Here is a 22,283-nt window from a genome sequence, read left to right as displayed (position 1 = left end):
GCAGAGACAACCCTGCAGCACAGCAGCACAACATAACATTTGGCCACTTAATCCTCTTAGAGACATTTTGCTGTAAATTGGGTTGGAGGATCACGAACCAACTGTGTTGGAGCAGCACCTCTCAGGGAGCAACCAAATGTAGCAGATTATTAAGAATAGCAATTCCACTGATGGGTGTCTCTCCAGAAACCTTCTAAGAGTTGTCTGTATACTGAAAAACAGGCTGAGCAGAGATCTCCTTGCTCTAGCTTCTGAGCTTTAAGAGCAAGGTCAAACAGTCCCACACATTGTCTGGTCATTCAAACTGCAGGAGTCTAAAGGACGATTGCCCTTTAAAACCTACACTTTTTTCCTCATCAAAAATGAAGGTTTTCATGTCAATGCAATATACTTGGTGATTTCCACCCAGGTATTCCAGCTACCTCCCACTGTTCTGTGGCTTCATGTAATAAAACTCTCTCATACTTTAAGTGCTGGTTTTTGACATGATATTCTGGGTTTTGACTGTTGCTCTTGTTTGTGATGATGATGTTTCAGGAGCAAGTGGAAAAGCCAGCTCAGCTCAGATTAGAGTTTGCTTTGCAGCCTTGCCTTGCTCTGTAGCAGTAGGTTTTCAGACTGCCCTGACAGAAGTGCAAGGACAGAGTGGGATTTGTTCAAGGACACACAGAGTCTCTGGGTCAACCAGGATTACATCCCATCCCCAGAGTCTCCCTGACTTCATGGTCTTTACTCTAGGCTGTGAAAAGACATGCAGCGCTTATAGAATGGACCAGGTATAGCAAAGCAGCATAGGTCCAGAGTCATTGCCCACATGCAAGCCCACACTTCGACCTGTATAAAAAGAGTTTGTCATTGCCCAATTCAGTGGCTGACTTCTCATTTTGGTTTTTCTACTGCTTTCTCTTCTGAGGAAGGAGGGGAAAAATTAGCAAGGCATGAGGCACCCTGAAGGGATCAAAGCCAAATTGCTGCCCATCTGTACACATACTGAGAGGCTTCTACAGAGCAGGAGCTGAACCCTAAGGGACAGGCCTGAATCCTGCTTGCTAATTCATTTGAAAGTTACATTGGGTGGTGTAAGATTTCACAGAGGGGAGGACAGAGTGGCACAACAGGAAGTCAAAACCACTCTGTGCATATGGAAAGCTCCATCCCTCACACTGATGTTGCTTTGCAGGCTCTTGGAAGTGCACTCACCTTTCCAGCTCCTCATGTTGTCCAAGCTGGACAAGGAGATCCTTCTGGGCACCAGAGCGACCTGAGCCCGGCAGATCCCTGTGTGCCCATTCTGGAGGGCTCCACTGCCCACCTCACCTCCTCTCCTGTCTGAGAAATGGGTTGGCTTGGGCGGCCGCGGAGGGGGTGTGTTGGACAGCACATCCAGCTGGGTTACACCATAGGGCAGCACATTTTGGCTCTTGTCAATCTGAAACGTTGGTGTCAGTGGCTTCCCCAGCAGTGGAGAAGAGGAGGAAAAGTCACTGGATGACCCACTAATATCTGTGTTCCTGGACACGATGCTGGAATTTGCCATTGGGGCTCCGACCTTGTGCACAGTGCCAGCACTGGTTGGCTGTACAAGGTACAAGGAGGGCGGTGGTTGCAAGGAGTCAACAAAAACATCGTCTGATGATGTTTGCTCCAAAGATCTGTCTGAGTTTGACCAGCTGTCACACCTGCAAGGAGACAAAGGTCAGGACCTAAGCTTTCCTTTTCTCCTGGCTATAAGAATGCAGCAAACAAAAAACCCTGCCACACAGTTTGGGACAAGGTCTGTCCCTTCCCTCTGAGCTGGACTGGAGGCTGGGACATTTTGTGGAGCATCTTGGACGACAGCAGGTTTCAGGAGGAAGGCTGTGTGTGAGATCCTCAGCCACCCATCTTGGAAAGGGACAGGACCAACATATGATGGCCAAGCACTAATCTGTGCTATGAAAAGCACCCTGTAAATTGGATTAGGCTGGTGGTCCCCTGTTGTGTTTGGGAGCCAGCCCTGAGTGGCAGGGCTCCCTGGGGCTTTGTGCCCCAGTTTCATGCCTAGACAGGCAGAGGGGGGCTCCAGCCTGACATATCTGGCAGACCCCAGACTCACCTGTTGTGGCTGAGCTTGCCCGACTCACAGTTGGACAGGAAGAGGTAGTCAGGGAGGAAGACTGACTCGGATTCACTGGGGGTCTCCTCAGCAGCAGCATCAGCAGCAGTGCGGTCAACTGAGAAGGAGGGGTCGGCGATGCGGGAGGCATGGGTGGAGGCGGCCGGTGAGGGCTGTGGGGACGAGGTCGTGTGAGATAGGCTCTCCACAGAACCTGCAATGGCAATGGATGGCCTGGCTGAGGGATGGCTCTGACTCACCCTGGCCCTCTGACTGTCCTGGCTGTCACCACCTTGCTTTTGCACCAGGGATGTTTTATGCCAGAGCAGCAGTGAGTCAAGGCAAACACTGGTTCTGGGTAGAGGGGAGCCTGATTTTGCTCCCCCTGCCCAGGCTAAGTTCTCCAGGCTGCAGGAAGTGCAGACCCCTTGCTCTGGGGTGCCCCTCTCCTACAGGGCTGAGGCATCCCTCCTGCAGCCAGCAATGAAGAACAGACTCAGCTGAACAAAGAGCTGAGGCACAGCAGCCTGTTTTATCAAGTATTTTTTTAGTATCTTATGCAAATAATTAATATTACACTTCAAATTAATGGTGACAAGGAAAGGGATTATTTCTTGCCACTTTCTAAATCTCAGTAGACAAAACTGAGCTTTCCAGTTTGTGGAGTAACCAGACAAGCTCTGAATTTGTCTGCAAGCTTTTTATGTCTCTCTCAGCTAGACACCAAGCCACAAGAGCAGTGCTGTGGCTGTTACTGCCCAGCTGGAGGCTTCTTAGCTTTGCTGAGAAAAGTGACACTACTTTTCTGGAGGTCACAAGGCACAGGGAGCCTGAGCCCAGTGACACTTTCTCTGGGCATAACACTCCAATGTCCCCAGCACAGAGTGGGATGGCAGTGGGACAGGAAAGGGTCAGGGCTGCAGGCAGTGGGGCTGGCCCAGAGCTGGCTGCCTGCTCACACCCCCAAGGCCACCCTTCAGTGGCAGCATTTGGCTGAGACAGTCAGATCCATCTGGCCTGAGCACTGCCTGGCAGCAGAGAAGTCTGGTTCTGTTCCTCTCCCAACCTCTGTCCCTGCTAGAGAGCTGGGCAGAAGGGAAGAAGGAGTGATGACTGAGCCACACAGACTCAAGCTAAACAAAACTTTTGGGGCATTTAAATAAAAAAAAAAAACAAAAACAAGTGCAAGCCAGACCTCCCGCAATGTCAGCTGTGGACTGGGAAGGGTGTTTTTACAGAGCAGCTCCCCAAAAGCACCTGTTCCTGGCAGCAAGTTCAAACAGTGGCACCAAGAGCACAAGTCCTCAGTTAGGGAATAAGATTTTTCTAATGAAGTTTCAGGTTGCTGCATGGCAGTTCCTTCACCAGAGCTGTGTGGGGATGGGGCAGTGCCCACTGGGTCCCTGACACCTGCAGGGCTGGTCAGGGGATACCCATCTCTCTGGCTCAGACACTGCCTGAGTCAAAGCTGCAAAACCCTTTTCCAAAAAAAAAAAAAAAACCCTCAGCAAAACAAACACAAGAAACCAGTGACTGCTGATAAAACCACACTGAGAATTAACATGCCTTCAAAGTGCAGCAAGATGACAGATTTCTCTAATGCTGATATCCAGAACTTGATGGAAATGCTGCATACCAGCCCCTGATGATGCCCCTGATGCATCTTGTGGCCCAGATCCTGCACTGTGTGATATGGTCCTGAGACTCTCCAGCAGGTCCAATCTAGTCCCAACCTCAACAGAGCCACAAGCTTTGGCACTGTACCAGGTTGCTGTAGTCACTTCTTAATCCTGGGAGGTGCTGGGTATGCGTACAAGCAGACCAGGAGGTATGGAGAGGGCCGCCAAAACTTGTGGTAAGACAGCAACATCACTAAACACAAACTAAGCCCTCTCAGGCACATGGTGCAATTCTTGGGGTCATCCTGTACAGGACCAGAAGTTTGCCTTGATGATCCTTGCAGATCCCTTCCAGCTGAGGATAGTCTATGATCCTATTGATCTAGGGTCCTAAGCCAGCCATAGCAGGCTTCACCCCTCATCTTTCTAATAGAAGAATAAAACAGCTGATCTTCCCTCCCTGCACTATCCTACATCTCATCCCTTTCAACTTGGGAGGGAGCTGCCTCTTTCCTTCCCATCTACCAATATTGACTCCCTCTGCTTCCTCCAATTAGCTTCAGCAGTCTGGGCAGCAGTGGGCCTTAGGTCAGCAGAACATATATGAACATGTTTAAATTTAAGTGTAGGCAATGGATTTGCTTTAATTTTGAGCAGGTGCTTATAGCAGCAGGGTTTCATTAGTGATCATCTCTCGAAGGAATGGCTTTTATAGAGTTTCACATTTGCAAAACAAAGTTAAGGGCTGTAGCCTTCCCATCTGAAAAATAACTTTTGGTCAGCATGCTGGCTCAGACAGTAACTCTGCTTTTAAATCTTGGACTCTCAGAACTGTCTTGCAAGCTGACAATGATCAAACATACACTGGGCTAACTCCCTAGGGATCTCAGTAAAGCATGTTCACTTCATCATCTGACTACGTTAAAAAAAACCCCAAGAAACCAACAACTACAACTGCCACAGTGCATAAGAAATAAATTAATGGCATTCTGGGTTACTAATACAGAGAACGAACAGGCCTGAACTCCATCTGTTACTCACAGGGTTTAGCCATGGATTATCCCATCAGGAAAGGCTGTGAGCTGCAGACCACATGGCAATGGTTGTGAGCAGGAGGAAGGGATGGGGACAGCACAGACCTGCCCTTTTCTGACCTTCAGGGGCTGAGGGACCTGCAGCCAGCTCCTTACAGACTGTTCCTGTCCCTGCCAGGGGTAACCAAATCGTGTGCATTAAAACTACCACAACAGCAGCTGTGCGGAATAAATTATGCATGACTACTTTCAACAGTGAGACAGTAGAGAATAGGTTTGGCGCCTGCCATCCCCTTTGCCAGAGAGACAGCAGGAGGCTTCAGTTGCCAAAATAACTGCTTTAGTGGGTACAGACACAAAACATTTCTGCCCTGCAATTGTGCAGAAAGTCACCACAGAGGCTGAAAAGCATCTTCCACAGTGACTTCTCTAATCAATGAAGAGCCACTGCTTGTAAAAACAGAGGGTGCCTTTTCCCCTTCTGATATAGACCCCAGCCCCCTCCCCAAGAATTGTTATGGTGCAACAGCAGTGCAGTGACATGGTGGAATAGGGGTGTTCTTCTCACATCAACCACCCCCAAGGCTGCACTGACATACCAAGGAGGTAGAAATAACGGTAAGGCTTCCTAATGAAACTGGTTAAACAACCTTCCACTAGCTTGTCCAGTGAAAATCTGTTACACTGGATTGTGTCAATTAGTCATGGCTTCAGCTTGAACATGGGATAAACTGTGCCCCTGTTGTCCAACATCCAACTTCATTTCATCCTCTCCCCTGCCCCAGACACTTGGGCTAAGCACCCTCTCAATCCCCTTCATGGTCATGGGTCCCATGGGCCTGGGGAATGATGGCTCTATTGGGAGATTTCACCAAAGATGGAAGCAGGATTTTGGTCAGATAGAGTAGGAAAACCAGGAGTAAGGCCTCTTCCTCTCTCTTCCAGCTGACTCCCCAGCCATCTCCTCTGTCATTTCCAGCACAGCCAGAGGCAGTTTCTTGTGGCAGCAGTGTGTGAGTGCTGCTGGCAAGTCCTTCCTGACAGCTGCCCTCCCAGGTCCTTCCTGACATCTGCCTGGAGCTGCCATGTCATCTCTACCTCTCAGCTGTCCCCTCTTGTTGACTACAGAACTGTGCTCACAGGAGCCATGGCCTTTGTAACTTTGCTCCATATCTGGCTGCCAACACCTCTGGTGTGGGGACCTGACTGTCCATCCATCTTCTTTGCTGCTGGAGGGGACTAACTAGGAACTACAGGACAGCGCTTAAAGCTGAGTCACTGCATAAACCTGTGGCTACACTTTGGGCACTAAGCAGAGAAAGCAGCGGATTGTGTTTTGGCCTCAGTCACAGCAGATTTTCAGTGATGCACAAATTAAGGGTGATGTGACTCATAGCAGGGACTAGTATTTTTTTTTAAACAGTAGTTAGTTAGTTTTAAAACATGTTAAAAAAAGCATGTGGCATTTAATAGGGCTTTTCTCTTCTAATGTTAATTTTTAAGGGTAATTTGTTCAAAACTACAGGCTCTTGGAGAATTTAGGAGCTCCTGAAAAGCTGAAGCAATAAGCAACTGTTTATAATGTGATGTGCAACTTGTGGAACCATGCAGATTTAAATCAGAGGATCTGGATGTGTTTGGCAGTCTGACCTGGATACACCCCAGATCTGAGCTCACTGGCAGGAGCTGCAGGATAAATAGAAGCTCTTAGAAGCTATTTGTCATTAGAGACACAGTTAAGTGCATGTCTGGAGGCTTAGCTCACCCCATCCTTGATGAGGACTGCAAGTTCAGGTTCCAGATTTTGTACTGAACCAATGCAAATGCTTGGCACTACTGAACTTCTTGGGGGGTAATATCTGCCTTGGAAAGCAGAATGCCAGCTTTCCCAACTGCTGCTGCAAGAGCTGTCATTTCCCATCTATCAGTGCCCATACTGGCAATTTTTTCTGGGAGAGAAACACCAACATGTAATTCTCCAAGTATTGTCCACATGCAAGTCTTCCAAGGAATAGTGCACTGCATCAGCAAAACAGTGCAGGCATTTCCCAGTATAAATGCATCTATCTGGGACAGCCACTGTCTTAGCTCCTCTGCCACAGATCACATCCCCCATGAACATCCTTACACAGAGCCAGGAGAAGGCTGCCTACACATTTGAGAGACAAAAATTATTTTTCTCTTTTCTCTTTTGCATAGAAGGGGTTTTCTTAATTTCAGAGTAATTGGTAAAACTATACCTAAATTAATCCTGCACCAGAAATAATAATCCAAAAACAATTCAGATTCAGCAAGAGCAGAACAGTAGGAAGGTGGTTACTGAATATCCCTAATTCCATCCAAGCTCCAAAGGCCAGTAGACTCCAATCCCTACCAGCCCTACTTTGAAATTTGTATTCATGGGCAGCTTGTACTGACACATAATCTGTCAGCAAGTCTTCATGATGGTTTCTGAAGTGAATGGGAAAAAAACAGACATCACACTTGTAACAGGACCACTGCAGTGTTCTTGCCACTCCCATTTCCCTCAGAAGACACTACTCAAAAGGCAGCTAAGCAATGCCAGGAGTCATGATAGATTAAAATAAAACCTTCCTCATAGCTTTTTGCTTCCTATCAAGTTGCTTGTTAATGGTGTGGCCATGTAGCACTTTCAGACACCAGCAGTGCTCTGAGTGGAGCAGCACAAAGACCATGGAAGGGTAAACTGCCTGGCCACACTATGGTACCCCCAAACACATTACTGCCCTAGGGTTTGTGTCCCCCTTTTCTACTTTTGCACTGCCTTTTATCACATTGAAAGGTTTAATTCTGTCTCACTTCCTCTGAAGCTCTCCAATTGCTGCTGAATCTGCCCCTTAGAATTGTCAAGGGAAAGACAGATTACCGTTATTTGAGCCCAATTGTCTCATTTAAAAGGTAAGCTAATGATGGTACAGGTCCCCACTTTAATTACTGGCTACATCCATCTTGGAGTGGTTAATTCTTGGCAGCTTTTCAAGAAATTCACTCCGCTCAATATATATACAGGTGCAGGGCCTGGCAAAAGAGCTGCCTTTATGCTTCACTGGCAGGACCATCTCTTAAGTCTATACACACACTTCTAACACTCCTATTTGCTACCTTTTCTTTATTTTCTTTTATTCATAGGCTAAGGCAGCTTTGTATCTCTGTCATTGATTTATGTACATGCATATACGCCCATGTCTGTGCACATTACACATCCAGCAAAACCTGAGAAAATGGGAGTTATGCAGGATGCTTTCCTGGAACAGGTGTCTTACATTAAGCCAAACTAAATAAACACAGAATGATAAAGAAATAAATGGCCCCAGAAGATAGCAGTCAACTTTTCACATAAACAGCACCTTTTCTTATTAAGGACCTGCTGTTTGCTCTAGCAGGAACTGCTTCATCAAAGTGAGACCAAGCAGTCAGTGAGTATTTCCACCCAGCAGCAGTGAACTGAGAACTTTCAGATCAAGGTTTAGCAGTATCTCAGCGCTGTATGGAGCTATAGGAGCCACAGTCCTCTTCCACCTGCCCAGCCCAGCCTGACAGCAAGGTCCATGCCTCCTGCCATCCTTGGGCATTCTTCCAGCCTCCAAGATGAGCATGATCCTACCTGTGCCATCTTCTAGATGTCCAAAGTTACAGATTTGGCTGATATTGTGCACCCAGATCTGCATCTCCTCCTCAGTCTTGGCTACCAGGTAGAAGGTGCGGTAGGTGGTTCTCACAATGAAGACAAAGTTGTTCTGAAATTCCTTCTTGATGAATTTGGGCCCTGAGTGCTTCAGCACTTCGCATTCATTGAGGTCTATGACGCGGATGGGCTTTTTGGAGTGGTTGTTCCTGTAGTATTCCAGCACATCGGGGTTCCCACTCATACGGCCCCTGCGCAGCACAAACCAGCGCTTCCGCCAGGCCTGCAAGGGGCACAAACAGGGACTTTAGTGCCAAACACCTATCACAGCAACCAGCCCACACACAGAATCATCAGGATTTGAAAAGACCCCTCAGCTCATTGAATGCAGTCATCAACCCAGCACTGCCAAACCCATCACTAAACCATGTCCCTAAACACCTCATCTGTATGTTTTTTCAAGAATTCCAGGGATGGTGACTCCACCAATTCTCTGGGCAGCCTGTTCCAATGCTTAACCACCCTTTCTGTGAAGAAATTTTTCCTAATGTCCAAACTAAACCTCCACTGAAACAACCTGAAGCCATTTTCTCTTGTCCTGTTTCTCATTACCTGGGAGAAGAGCCTGACCCCCACCTGGCCACAATGTTCTTTCAGGTTTCTCTAGAGTAAAAAGGTCCTCCCTCAGGCCTCTCTTCTCCAGGCTAAACAACCTGAGTTCCTTTAGCTGCTCCTCACAGGACTTGTGCTCCATGCTTATTTTCTTTCAGGTTTTATAGTTGTTCTGATAAGCTGGCCAAATTGTGATTTTTATTTGATGCACTTCCTATCAGCTTGCATTGGAGACTGGAAAACAAGCAGAGGGTTGTCCTTGGGAGGCCAAGATGAATATTTTCCTTTTCCCTCTCCCTGCCAACATGATGCAATCAAAATTATGCAATACATCACCACCTCATCCATAGAAGAGAGAACACATTTTTCTTTGTAAACTGAAATACCAAGAACTGCACGTGCCTGGAAACAAGTGCCTTTTTGTCCAGCAAAGCCCAGGGCTCTAGATACCCTGTGCAGCTTCCCTCCTATGGTTTTCAGTGCTATTGCAAAGCTGTTAACGAGCTGCCAATTACTTCTGAAAGCTTAGAACAAACCCTAAGGGAGTTGTAATACTAAAAATTAAACAGAAAACTTCAGCATCTTACAAAAGGACAATTATTTACACAGGCAATGCCAACCTAAAGCAAACTTGGCAAGCACTGATGTTTTCTGACCCTTGTGACTGAAGGTATGGGTCACATACAGGCTTCATGTAAGTCCTGGTGGCATCAGATGCAGCACGAGTCTATAAAGCTACATGCCTGTTTCTAGGCACAATATACTTTCCCTATTTTTTATTTTTTTAAACAGCTGTTTTTGTTCATCAACAGTATAAGCACCTCTGTGTTGATTATAGCTGTCACCAACACCTACTCTGAGGGCCAGAAAAAATCAATCCTGATTTCTGTCTGTGCTGGTTTTGCGTTAATTGACATTTGGTGAGGAGGGAAGAAGCCACCCATGGGAATGATTTTTCTGAGAGAAGCTGCCAAGATCTTCCCCTGATCCTAGCAAAAACCAATAGCTGTCCAGCTCTGAAAATTGACAACCTATTGAACCATTTAGAAGCTGGGTCCACCTCTGTGAGAGTCACATTTTAAAGACAGGCTAGCCCGGGAAATCTCTCTTGGCTTCGGAAGAGGTAGACTTCTCTTCGGCTTCTGGGTGCCGGTCGGACCGGCCCTGCACGGCCGGGCTGGGCCGGCCCCACGCGGCCCGGCCGAGATTTTCTGCTCCCTGAGGGGTGGTGAGCGGGCTGCCGAGCCCCTCACCGGGGAGTCCACCGGGCCCCGTCCTGGCGGGCGGCTGGGGCCCCTTCGCTGCGGGGCCGGGCCCCTTCTCGGCAGAGCCCGCCGGTCCTTTTTCCTGCAGCACTGCCGGGCCATGCCAGCCGGGGGCTGTATCGGCGCTGGGAGCGGCCCCGAGGCCAGGAGCGGCCGGGGGCTGGCAGTGGCTGCCATCAGCCCAGTCCAGGAGTGGCCGGGGCCGGGACTGCGGGGCTGAAAAATCAGCGTGACCAACGGTGCGCAGTCATTGCTGCCTCAGCATGGCTCGCAATGAACTTCGTTTGTTTGGCCGCTTTTAGCCAGCCATGGTGCGCACAGAAGGACAAAAATGGCAGCAGCAGCTTTTCTTGTTTCCGGAGCTCCTCATGAAGAAAAGCGCTGAGTGAGCTGGCACGACTCGTACGGTGTCGGCAGAGACCCCGTGACCAGCAGTGAGGCATGGAGAGATCTCCCCAGTGCACAGCCTGGATGAGATCAACTTTTCAGTGCTGCAGAACTCTGTAAAAACTGATAAAGTTTTATCAACTTTATCAGTTGATAAAGCTTGAGAACAAATGAACATATGAACACCAATTCTCTCCCAAATCAGGAAAAGGAAAGGTGAAGACACATAAGGAAAAACAACATGGGACACTGTGGTCAGTAAAGGAGTCAAATTCTAGTTGGGAAGGTTTTGAGGAGAAGCCTTGCTCTTGAGCTGAAATTCTCTTTGTAAGGCTATGGTGAAGATACATGTTTGATATATCAGACTTTTTTTTCCCCCCTGTAATTAATGAAGTGCATGGGGGGATGCAGCAGTCACCTGTAGCCCATGAGAAAAGGGCACTCGTGCTGGAGTATGTGGATGCTGAAAAGCTGTAATCTAATGAGAGTCTTGAACAGAGAGAGATGAGAAACTTTGCCCCAAGGATAGAAGAAGAAAAGCCTCTGTTCCCAGAGATAGAAGAAGAGAACTTTTGGGGGGTTTATGCCAGAACAGCTCATCCTTTAAATAGTATCCCATAAGTTGACATGGCCCATGGAAGCAGCTTTGGGAAAGCTGCAAGGCATGGGAGGGACTTTGACACTGCAAACAGATTTTCCTTTCTCAGGTGGCTGATTCACTGTGACATTAAACCACAGAAGAACTGTTTCTTATGGAGGAGTCTCCATGGCATGGCAAGAGAAACTCCTCTCCCTACAAGAACTGATGAAAGACTATTGTAGAGGTGGTAGGTGATTGAAAATCCCAGGTTTTGTCTTGATGTTGTCAGTTGGGAAAGAAAAGAGGTTGTGGGAAGAGGAGGAGAAATTTTATGAAGGTTTTATTCTGATTTGTATTCTTTTAGTTCTGTTAATAAAGTTTTCTTCATACCTTTTAAGTTCTGAGTCTGCTTTGCCTTCCTCCTAATTCATATCTCACAGGAGGAAGTGAGTAAATAATTCTAGTAGGTGCACTAGCAATTTTAGCCAACACACAGGCTACACCACCACACTGTCCCAAAAAAATCCAGAAAAAATCCAAAATAAGACATTAGGACTTTTGCCCGTGCCAGACTCCATAAAAACTGTTGGATATGTCATGCCCAAACCAGCCAGGCCAGGGAGCAGCCAAAGCTAAGGCTGCAGCTGCCTCAGCTCTGATGGAAACCTGGGAAAGGTGCAGTATTGGGATTTTGCGAGAGAGATGGGACCACTTAAAGATGTTTTAAAACATAATTTATTCTTCTTCTACAGTCTCATGGAAGAGTAAGTACGTCTCACCTTATTCACGAGATGTTCATGGTCAGTGGTCACAAGACTACAGGTCACAAGGTCTTTTAAAGGTTAATTAGCCAGTAAACTAATGCCACAAAAGAATGTTTTTACTTTCACCAATAACTATTTTGTTTTATGTCTCTGTCACAGTGCAGACATTCTTAACCAGTCATATAACACAAAACTATTTGCTACACTTTAAAACTTATGTTTATAACTACTGATGTATCTTAAACTTACTTAATAGAACTTAACTGTAGCCTAACTTAATATCTTTCTATTTAAACTCACATTCTTACTTATGATTATAAATCCAGAAGCCTTTTCCAAGGTCTTAAATCAGATCCTGTGTTCATGTCTATGTCTAAGCTTGCATTTACAAGATTTTGAGAACTTTCTGTGCTTGGGATTCCCACACTGCAGGGGCTCACACACTACCCAGGAACCTCCAACAACTGCACAGACACTGTCTGCTTTACCTGTCTTCATTTGAGTTAAAAGTTCATTGAAAGAAACATCTGAACAGCCACTACCACAACCTCCCTACATGAAGAACTCTATGCAAAAGGACTTTGTCACAATGATATAAATCTGTGTGTTAGCTCATGTTTTGAGTTAAAAATAACACTTATTTTGCAAAGAATATATCTGTCAGTTTAAAGTCAGGCAAGCATTCAATTTTAAGACAAAATTACTGAGTTCAGGCTGGTTTATGTATATGTACATATGCTATATGTAAGAGTCCTAACTGGCACAGTTTAAGATAATCTAGGCACTACAGATTTTGCTGATGCTGAGTTCCCATAGGCATGGTGATAGTAAAAATGACCAACAAAATAATATCAACAATCATTATGTCAGGAAAAAGCATTTTGTTTCTGTACTCCAAATATTTTTTTTGTTTTTTTGAAGTGCAGCCAGCTTTTCACAGTCTGTCAATATTCACCCAAAAATTTATCTAAGAAGTAACTCTGTTCAGCCTGGTGGTACCTCAGTCTATTTTGAAAGCAAATGATTCTCCAAATACAGAGAACAGAGAATGAAATATCATGGAAGAAGCTCTTGCAAGGCTGAGCAAGTCTGTGTACAGGAGGAGCTTACAGACTGGGGCATCACATCAGGAATAAATAGGAAGCAGAGATGAGGTGCAAAGTGTATTGCACAAAGAAAATTAAGTCTTGCCCCCACTGACCTATTAATGTTTGAAAGTGATTTGTTCTCTGTTGGAAGTAGGCGGAGATAAGAGATTACTGACACATCTTAGACAAGCATAATTTTGTGGAAGCCAGGGAAAGCCAAAAACATACACAGGAAACAGAAATAGAGAAGGAACTTTCTAGAATAGCCAGATACAACACCGGAACATAGGCCAGCAGGTACCTCATGCACAGTACCAAAAAGAGCCCAAATCTGTCACATGCAATGCAAGTCTTGCACAGGCTCCATGCACCCCCCACAGACGGATCAGGACAGAAAGGTCCTGTTGGGGGTTAGGTGTCCTTCTTCTAGTTACCTGTGGAATTTTTATCCATTAGTTGCGGGGAAAACCTAACTGCAGGTACTTGGTGGGTGCTTGAGAGAAAACAAAGAGCCGGGCCCAGGGAGGGAAAGGGGCAGGAAAAGGGGAGGGTGGGGACAGTTTGGCGAGCTTCTTCAGCTGAAGAGAAGGACACTTTGGGGCCAGAGCTGTTGCAGTGGGGAGAAGGGAATTTCGCCATCACCCAGACGGAGCTGCTGCTTCTTCTCCTTCCCTCTTCTTTGTGGGCCTCGCACCCCCAGCCCTGCCAGGACGTGTGGCAGTGCCAGCCACCACAGAGCTGCTGATACACCTCAGCCACCGGCCCAGGATCTCAGCTCATCCCTGCTGTTCCAGCCGACTGTTCCTCAGAGCCCTGCAGGAGCACCAGGACTGACTGCCCGAGGGGGTTTGTGAAGCAAAGCCTCTCCTCCATCCCTTCCTGTCTCAGCCGAGAAGGCTGTCACAGGGTCCCTGGTTCTGTTTTATTGCTAACACTGTAGTTATTGTTGTTTGTTTGCCTTGTTATACATACTAGTAAAGAACTGTTATTCCTAACCCCGGATCTCTGCCTGAGAGCCCCTTGATTTCAGAATTACTATAATTCGGAGGGAGGGGGTCTACATTCTCATTCCAGGGGAGGCTCCTGCTCTCCCTAGCAGACACCTGTCTTCCAAAACCAAGACAGGTCCCACCTCCTAACACACCCTCAGCCCTAAACGACCAAAGATAAATGCTTCAGAAGGTGTAAGGCAAACAAGAGCTTCTCCTTTACATCCCAGAGAAGCAGCTTGCTAAGGCAGTAAGGTAAAGATCCCAACCCATCAGCTTTATCACCAAACCACCCCCTATTTACCCTCCCAAAGCTGCCAGCCCTGCAGCTTAAATACACCTGGCTCTTGCTGATGGAAATTAGATAGAAATCACCTGCATCTGAGCAAGCTGAGGGGGATGGGGATGGGGATGGGGGAAACAGGGAGCATGTGTCTGCCTAGCATCCTAGCTGGTAGCTGGGGAAAAGTGGAAGGTCAGGGCTACCTGCTGGTGGTTACTACAACACACCAAGGCAGGATGGTTCAGTACCTGATTTAATTTCCAAGAATTTTGGTTTTCATGATTCTAAAGAAGTATGTATGTTGTGTTTAGCACAAGCCAGGCAATTGGTGAGAGAAAAAAGAGAAAACTGTTGTGTTTTGTGGAAAAGCCCCTGGTGCTTCCATTAGGAGGCAAAGGCTGGCTGTGGTGTGTATGAGGGGCTATGGCTCTGTTGATCTGGGTCTCTTTCTGAGAAGCTGCCTGCTAACATGTTTCCCTGTGAATACACGATTTGATGAGGTTTATCATTGGGCTGGCGCTGCAAGGCTGGAGATGGAGAGATGTCCAGACAGAGCGGCTCATGAAGGTAGAGGAGAGCAGGGCTGAGTCTTCGAGAGAAAACACTGGCTGTCATAGCTGAGCAGCTGTGAGAACAGGGCTGAGGGGAAGCAGTGCTAGATAGCTGCCCAAATCTGCATTGCCCTTGGGAAGGGTGGGCCCCCCACTCCATCTCCTGCAAGGTGGCCCTCAGCACCTTCCCCAGGCTCGTGGTGGGGCCCATGCAGCCAGACAGCCCCTGGCCAGATGAAAAACAAGTCGATTTTTCTTGTGGGGGTTACACAGGGGCTACAGAAACATGCAGGAAGTGGTGGGGGCATGGGTCGAGTGAGACAGAGGAGCTGCCCTTTGGTGATATCACAAGCTCAAACAAGTCAACAGCCCTTGGCTGCCACCAGGGAGTGCCCCAAACATTAATGTACTCTCAGCTTCATGGAGCTGCAGGTACCAAAGCAAATACCTGCCTGTGCTGCTAACCCACTGCTGAGCCTGGAGTACAGGTGAAGGAGAGGCACCAAGGGACAGCAGCCTGTGCCAGCAGTGCAGGTAGGTCAACTTTTGCACACTCAGATCTTCACAGACATTTAAGCACTCAAGCCCTCTTGAAATCAGATGCCATGGCAGAGTAGCAGTGGCATGGGATGACAGCGAGTCTGCTGGAACCACCTGGCGAGCTCACCTGCTGCCTTGTGCCAGGGATGTTCTATGCCTGACAACAAAGAGTTGTCTGAGGGAGCAAAACCAGCAGACAGCACCTCATCCAACACTGGCAAATGGGGAGTGCTGCCAGCACCCAGCCTTGGCTGGACACAGGCAGGCCAGCACCAGGGAGGGCATAGAATGATGGAAAGAGATGGGACCACCTCCTCCCTGGGTGCTTGCTCTTAACATCAGCTTCATTGTACCATCAAACTGCATCTCTCTGGGCTTCTTTTCTGTCCTCCATCTTCTAATGAAGAAGTGGCATCAGCTGCTAACATGACACCTGCGTGGGTGGGGTTAAGGACCATTTTATGCACATCTTCTCACATTTGACATATCCAGTCCAATCACTGTCTCTTCAGACTAATTTCCATTCTGAAACTTTCCCCAATATGTGCCTTTTCCCACAAAATGTTATCTCCAAAACCGTTTTGCTTATCCTACAATGCTGTGTGACAGTGCACAGGGTTTTTGAGCCACTTGCTACATGCCTGTGGATTGCAAGTGGACAGGAGCAGGTTTGCTATTGCCAATACACAGGACTTGCCCTGTTCTGTGGCATAGGCAAAGCAAGGATTTTGGTTCTGGTACACCTTTCAGCAGGATGCTCTTATCGCTGAGCCAAATATCCTTTCCTCGTTTTCCTGGCATTTGCCTGCAATCTGCTCTACCCTTTCTTTCCCCAGGGTGAGTTGATGCAGCACACTGGGGTCACTGGGAGTCCAGCAGTGGCAAGCCCTGGCCAGACAAGTCATCAGAAGCAGCTTTTATCTCTCAGGGCCTCAGCAGCTCATACACCCTGGAGCAGAGGGTGCTTGGCTCCTCACAGTTCCCCTCCACAGGGCAGGCACTTGTGCCTCTCTCCAGTGCCCACCCCAGCCACACAGCAGAGCATGGTGGGTTTTACATCCTTGGTAGCTTCCTTTTTACCATTTACCAGTTACAAGGCTGTCTCCACCTTTCTCTGTTATAAGACTGTCCCCGTGTCTGCTGAAGGTCTTACTGCCCCTCCCCTGTGAGCCCCTGCAGTGGCTTGAAGAGAGGAGGAACACCCAAGGAGGCAGCAGGGCCAGAGTGGCTGGGCTGTGGTGAGGAGGGATTTATGTCAGCTGGTCAGAACCAATAATATCTGACAATATTTAGTCTAGAGCTGCACATGCTGCCAAATTTACAGGAGAATGTGGATCAATTTAAGGGTGAAAGATTGTGCTCCCTTGGCTGAGATTAAGTATATACTTCAATAGATACTGATTCCTGGCATTCAGCTTAGGCTCCTCAATCACACTATGAAAAAGTTCTATGCATTCAGACTATTACATCCAAACTATTACATTTATTTTGGGGCCTCCTGAAATTATTATTTTCTTGATGAAGGAGTGATAGAATGATTAGAAGTTTACAGTCCTCCAAAGCTTTGTGGGTGCTAGAGAGAAAGCTGTATCAGAGAAACACAACTGCCATCAGACAAGAGCCAACAGCAATCTGGAACAATTTTCATGTGCCCTTCATAAGTGAAACAGTTCGATGCCAAAAGAAAGAAAGAATTTGCAGTAGCATTGGCTGGCTGCCAGCACATTCCTTTGTGTAACAGAAGGTATCAGTGTTTTCATCTTGCTCCTGAATTTTTTGACTGGGAATTCCAGTCACATCTGAAAGAAAGAAGAGCAGCTTTGTTTCCATTTCAGTAGGGTTTCTGAAGGAGAGAGATTGGTGCTTTCACAATCTGTTGTCTCTGCTTCTGCTGAATGAGTGGTGTGAGGTTTAGACAGCTGCTCTTACAGGTGAGCATTTGATCTACCTCAGCACTGTCAGACAAAACAAGTCACAAACAAACCTATTCTGAGCTGAAAAATGGCTAGTGAACCAGGCAGAATGAAAGCTGAAAAGGTTAAGCTAACAACCTTCATCACTTACCTTCTGCCTAAGGACCATGTTCTCATTTGTTTGTATATATCCAGTATTTGAGATCTAAATAATTTATTAGAGGACATACAAAGCTCAGTGAGGGAAATTGGCCTGAAATGTAATTTGTCCTGTGGGTTTTGATTTTCTTCTGGTTTCAACAACAAAACACAGAACAACCAACAGACGTGAAATTCTTGACCAGCTATATTAATGCTTACTACTCCCCCATGAGGGTAATCTTCATTCTACAGAATGAGGCAAAGGGGATGGCAGGGAGGAGCAGAAAGAAGGGTGGCTGTGTGCTGGTTCTTTGCCTGCCTGGTGGCCTTGCAGTTGTGCTTCTGGCACAGGACATGTGCTGGTCCCCAGGACTGCTGCAGGGGCTCTGGCACACAGAGTTTGAGAGCTCAATGATAGGGATGACTGCAAAAGGCTTGTCTTTTTGGGATTGCTCTCATCCCACAAAATCCTTCGGAGAGGGGAAAGCCGATCCCACCAGGCAAGGGTGTGGCATGACTTCTCTCCCACAGCTGGATGAGGGCTGAGAGCTTCAGTGCACTGTGCTCCTCCTGCTACTCACTGTGGGCCCACAACTTAAGTCACCACCCTTGGGGCAAGAGAACTAGCAGAATTGCAGGATGATAATCCCATGGAAGTCCCAGCACTTGAGACAAGTTTTCACAGCTTGTCTGTTTTAAATAATAGTTTTTAAACATATTCCCGTGGAAAAAAGAAGTTAAGCAGAGCTTTATAGCATTTCCTATTAAAAGCCCAAAAGAGGAAGTTAAAATTCATATGCAGTCAGGTTTCTAAGCAGCTGAATCTAAGCCCACTAAGACCATGTATGTTAACAGATGTTCCCTGCCTGCAAGAGTGGAAGGTGTTGGGGCTGCAGAGCGTGGTCCCTGCAAGAGGAACCTGTGCACTGGCAAGGAGTCAGAACCAGCTCCCAGCAAACATCCTCGTTCAAAGAGAACATCGTTGGGAGCTCTTCATGCCACTCTTTCCAGAGCAAAAGGCCAGTAGCATGCAGCCCATGCTCCTCAGACTGCAAGACCCTTGCAGAACGGGTCACACCTTGGCAGCCTGCAGTGCTCAGTTATAACACTTGATTTACTCACTCACAGAAATCGGATGAAAAAGACCTCTTAAACCACTCGACTTGCCCCCTAGTTGGAGTTATGGTTTTGCTGTTTCAGTTGTGGCTGTTGGTCTGCAGCACCTATCAGCCCTGCATAATTAGTCTCTCCCTGATGAGGCTGCCTGCTTGTTCCTTCTAGTTTGTCCCTGTGGAGCACTCTGGAAGCAGATGAGCTCACTGCCCATCACTTACTGATTTAATGCTTCTCTTGGATTTTGTCTCCCTTATTTTCCACTCAGCTCTCACAAATGTCTTCAGCAATGAGAGGCTGAAACTCATGGTTTATGACTGGGGCAGAAAAATCAATAAATACTCAATTTCAGAGAGGGATACTCCTCCCTTAGGCCCTTCCTCTGCCTCCACAGTCATGTAATTATATTTAATCTAGAGATTAGAATAAGGTATTTTTTGCAGTAATTTTTCTCCCTTTGTTTGGGTGTCTGGAAGTTCAGGGACATTCTCGATTGTGCTGGAAAGGAATTCACTCTCCCTTGCCCTGCCTGTTCATGCCCACTGCACCTCTGCTTTCTCAAGGCTAGGGCTCAGCTCTGGTGGGAAAAAGCTCTGAGCTAATCAGTGTTTCTGTACAAAACAACTTTCTACACAGACTGGCACAAATGGTCTGGCTCATCCTGTATAAAGGGCTATCACACAATGAGCTCAGGACAGGCTACCAATGGATCTCCATCTGCTACGTTCTGTCTGTAGTAGTTTCGGAATGACTCAAAGAACCTTGTTTCAAGAAAGTCAGCATGAGCCCTTGGAGGAGATGTGATGGGTGCGTAGTGCAAGGGGGAATACCTTCTTCCTTTCAAGGTGATACAGCTATGTTAATTGACTAAAAACACCAGTCAGAAAATTTCCTACACTTTAAGTGCAATGAGAGCTTTGTAATAAAGCACCATAGAGAACATCCTGTAGAAGCAGAGAGGTGTCCTTTTTTTCTGTTTCTTTATATGGAGAAGTCTGTGGTTTGCGAAGAAAAAAATGACACACGTTTTTAAAAAGTAGAAAAAATCCCCCAGTCATATGTTGCCTGCTAACCTACACACATTCCCATTGCCTGCTCTACATCCTAATCCATAATATTTATGGTGCTTTACATAAACAAACATCAGCACCTGAGTGAGTCACTGCTATTTAATATACATGAAGATTCTTTGTTACTCTAATGGGTTTGTTCAGGCATGGAGGGTAAAAGTCATAGGGACCCAAAAATGTTAAGCTCTTAAAATGTTTGCAGAAAATAAGAAAACAAATTCTAAAGGTAAAATCAATAATGAAACACCTTCATTTTGCAGGTGGAAAAAGGAGCCAGACATTTGGAGGAAGCAATATAATTTCATTGATGTTCCCTGTAGCATAAGAGCAGTAATGAACTGTGCTCCTCACAGTCATTTTGATGAGATGTTTCCCCTGAGGACACTGGCAAAGTGGCACAGCATCCCTTTGCCCCTTATGCATGTAGGAATTGCTCACAGGACTCTGTGGGATGAAGGGGAGTAGCAGTGCTGTGCCCTCCTTGCTTACCCCCATGGTAGGTGGGTGTCAAGGGGCTCTCCCACTGAGGAAAAATGTGGGTGCTGTGGTCATGCTGCCCAGATGGGTCCCTGGAGGTTGCAGGGTAAGATGCTGATGGAGTATCTTATCCCACAAGATCTTGCTGTTGGGAAAAGTTCACTGACTGATCTCAGCTACAACAAACACTGCCACAGCAGAAAACCACTATAGTTCCACCTCACCCGGGGGGCTGCAATATGTCAGATGGCTTCATAGTGTCCTGTCTTGAGGTCTGTTGGGCAGGCAGGACCTCACTGTCACCCCAACACTTGACAGACCTCACCTGCTCACCACTGTCCTGAGCCTACAGACAAGGCTGATTAAAGCCTTGCCTGTGAAACACACAGCAGCAAAATACTTGAGAAGCAGTGGCAGGATGGCAATAATTTTCAATGTATTTCTTTAACAGTGACAGCTTGCAGCAGGCATGAAGTCAGTAAGCTGCCCTTCCCACTGCCAGCCCAGGGGAACACATCCTCTATTCCTCCTCCTATTTTGACAGCAGTGGTGTTGAAAGCTTGGAGCTTTCCTTGTGAACAGCTGCCCTGCAAATATGTGCAGGCTTCTTTGAGCTCATTTACAGAAAGTATAAGGATCAATCAATATGAAATTAGTGCTGACTGCCACCCCAGGGCAGGAGTCGAGCTGTGGCCTGAGGGCTGCACCTCCCAGGGAGAGGCTGTGGCCGAGGGGAGTTTGTCAGGAGCACCAAGGGACCAGGGCCAGCTGATGAACCTGACAGCACCTGAAGTGCCAGGAAAAGACACAGTACATATTAATAAAAAAATGAAGTAACTCTTTAGCTGCACTTGGATGTGGTTCATTGGGCTAACAAGATGGTAAAGATGATCTCACACACTTTCAGGAAACAACTGGAATTTTCAGCATCACTGTAAAGCTGTGCCCAAAGTGATCTGGAGAACTGATGTAAAATCAGGCAAAGGAAAAGAAAGAGAGCTGTGGTGTGGTATCTGCACATGTCTGGGAACAGCCTTGGCCCCAGTATGACCACCTTCTGTCTGGGCTGCCAGCACTTCTAGTGGACCACCAGCTCTCATCAAAGAGGATGCTGAAATGGGTGAACAAAAGCCCTGGGTGGAGGGAAGCTGATTTTCGCTAGCTGACCTTGCCTGGGCAGGCAGATGGACCTTGTCCCACCTGTATCCCTGCATACTGCATCCTGTGCCACCAGGCAGGGGGTACCAAAGTACTGGGGCACCAGGGTTGGACTTGACTCACATCATAAGCACCCTCATGAGCATCCTCATACCATCTGTTTCATTTTGTCTTCCTTTTTTACTTTTAGTGGGGATGTAAAATAGGTCATAGCTCAGAGCAGAGATCCCAGCAGCAGAAGACAGCGCTGCAGTGATTGTTGGAATTCAAGGGCCTCCTCGCACACAGAGCCCTCCTTTCCACCGGGACAATTTTCCTTCCCAAGTGCAGGCACTGTGAAACAGTAATTCCTTTAGGCTGCCCCTCATAGGACACCTTCTGACTACTGCTACAATTTTGCAAGCATTTAAGCTTCCTGACAGTGAAGACTTACAGGCAAGACTCTTTACATGAGGATGTTTACAGTCTCACCCACTAGACAAGTTTTAGTTCCATTTTCCCTCACAGCATATTTATATGTAGCATTTAAAATTACATTGTTATCATCCTGCATGCAGTTTAAGTTTATGGAGTGCTTTTTTTCACATTTGAATCCTAAAGCACATGATAGTACATAATGGTTACAGCCTCCATAAGTTGTGATTTGTTCACCTGTCACAGGATACACCTGCCACTGAAGTTATATTGTGTTCCTGATAATCAGGCTGTTTTTCCTCACACCCACAGGGATGCACTTCCATCTGTGTGTCTAGTTTCAGCCAACCTGTAGTGTCACTTTTGCATCTGAAACCCTTTTTTAGCTGCATATGGTGGCAGAGGTTGGTGGGCAGAGAACTGCTGGTCTGGCTTGGCACCACTCCTCTGGTCAATTAAAAAACAAAATTTGGATTTCTCAGGATGCAGGACTGGCCTTTTTACAGAAACAAGTTGAAAACAGAGAGAAAGGAAAAAACTTAAT

At 46.9% G+C, this 22,283-nt stretch overlaps 1 protein-coding gene across 9 annotated transcripts in view; it reads right to left on the bottom strand.

The window, feature by feature from the left end:
- The window catches only part of GAB3 (GRB2 associated binding protein 3), an 87,621-nt gene that overhangs the window by 31,349 nt on the left and 33,989 nt on the right, over positions 1 to 22,283 (bottom strand). For 8 of the 9 annotated variants that reach the window (XR_004497307.1, XR_004497308.1, XR_004497309.1 and 5 more), the window contains 3 exons: positions 8,374 to 8,677; positions 2,096 to 2,309; positions 1,201 to 1,679 (listed from right to left, as the gene is read on the bottom strand). Coding sequence is in view for 4 of the 9 variants with exons in the window: in XM_033514139.1 (XP_033370030.1) it covers positions 1,201 to 1,679; positions 2,096 to 2,309; positions 8,374 to 8,677 (997 nt within the window). In the remaining 5 variants the exon portion in view is untranslated. Of the gene's footprint in view, positions 1 to 1,200; positions 1,680 to 2,095; positions 2,310 to 8,373; positions 8,678 to 22,283 lie in introns of those variants that run through there. The other variant, XR_004497311.1, reaches the window with a different exon arrangement.

This window comes from Parus major, chromosome 4A (assembly GCF_001522545.3).
Source record: "Parus major isolate Abel chromosome 4A, Parus_major1.1, whole genome shotgun sequence".
NCBI lineage: Eukaryota > Metazoa > Chordata > Aves > Passeriformes > Paridae > Parus > Parus major.
This window is presented reverse-complemented; position numbering and strand designations above follow the sequence as displayed.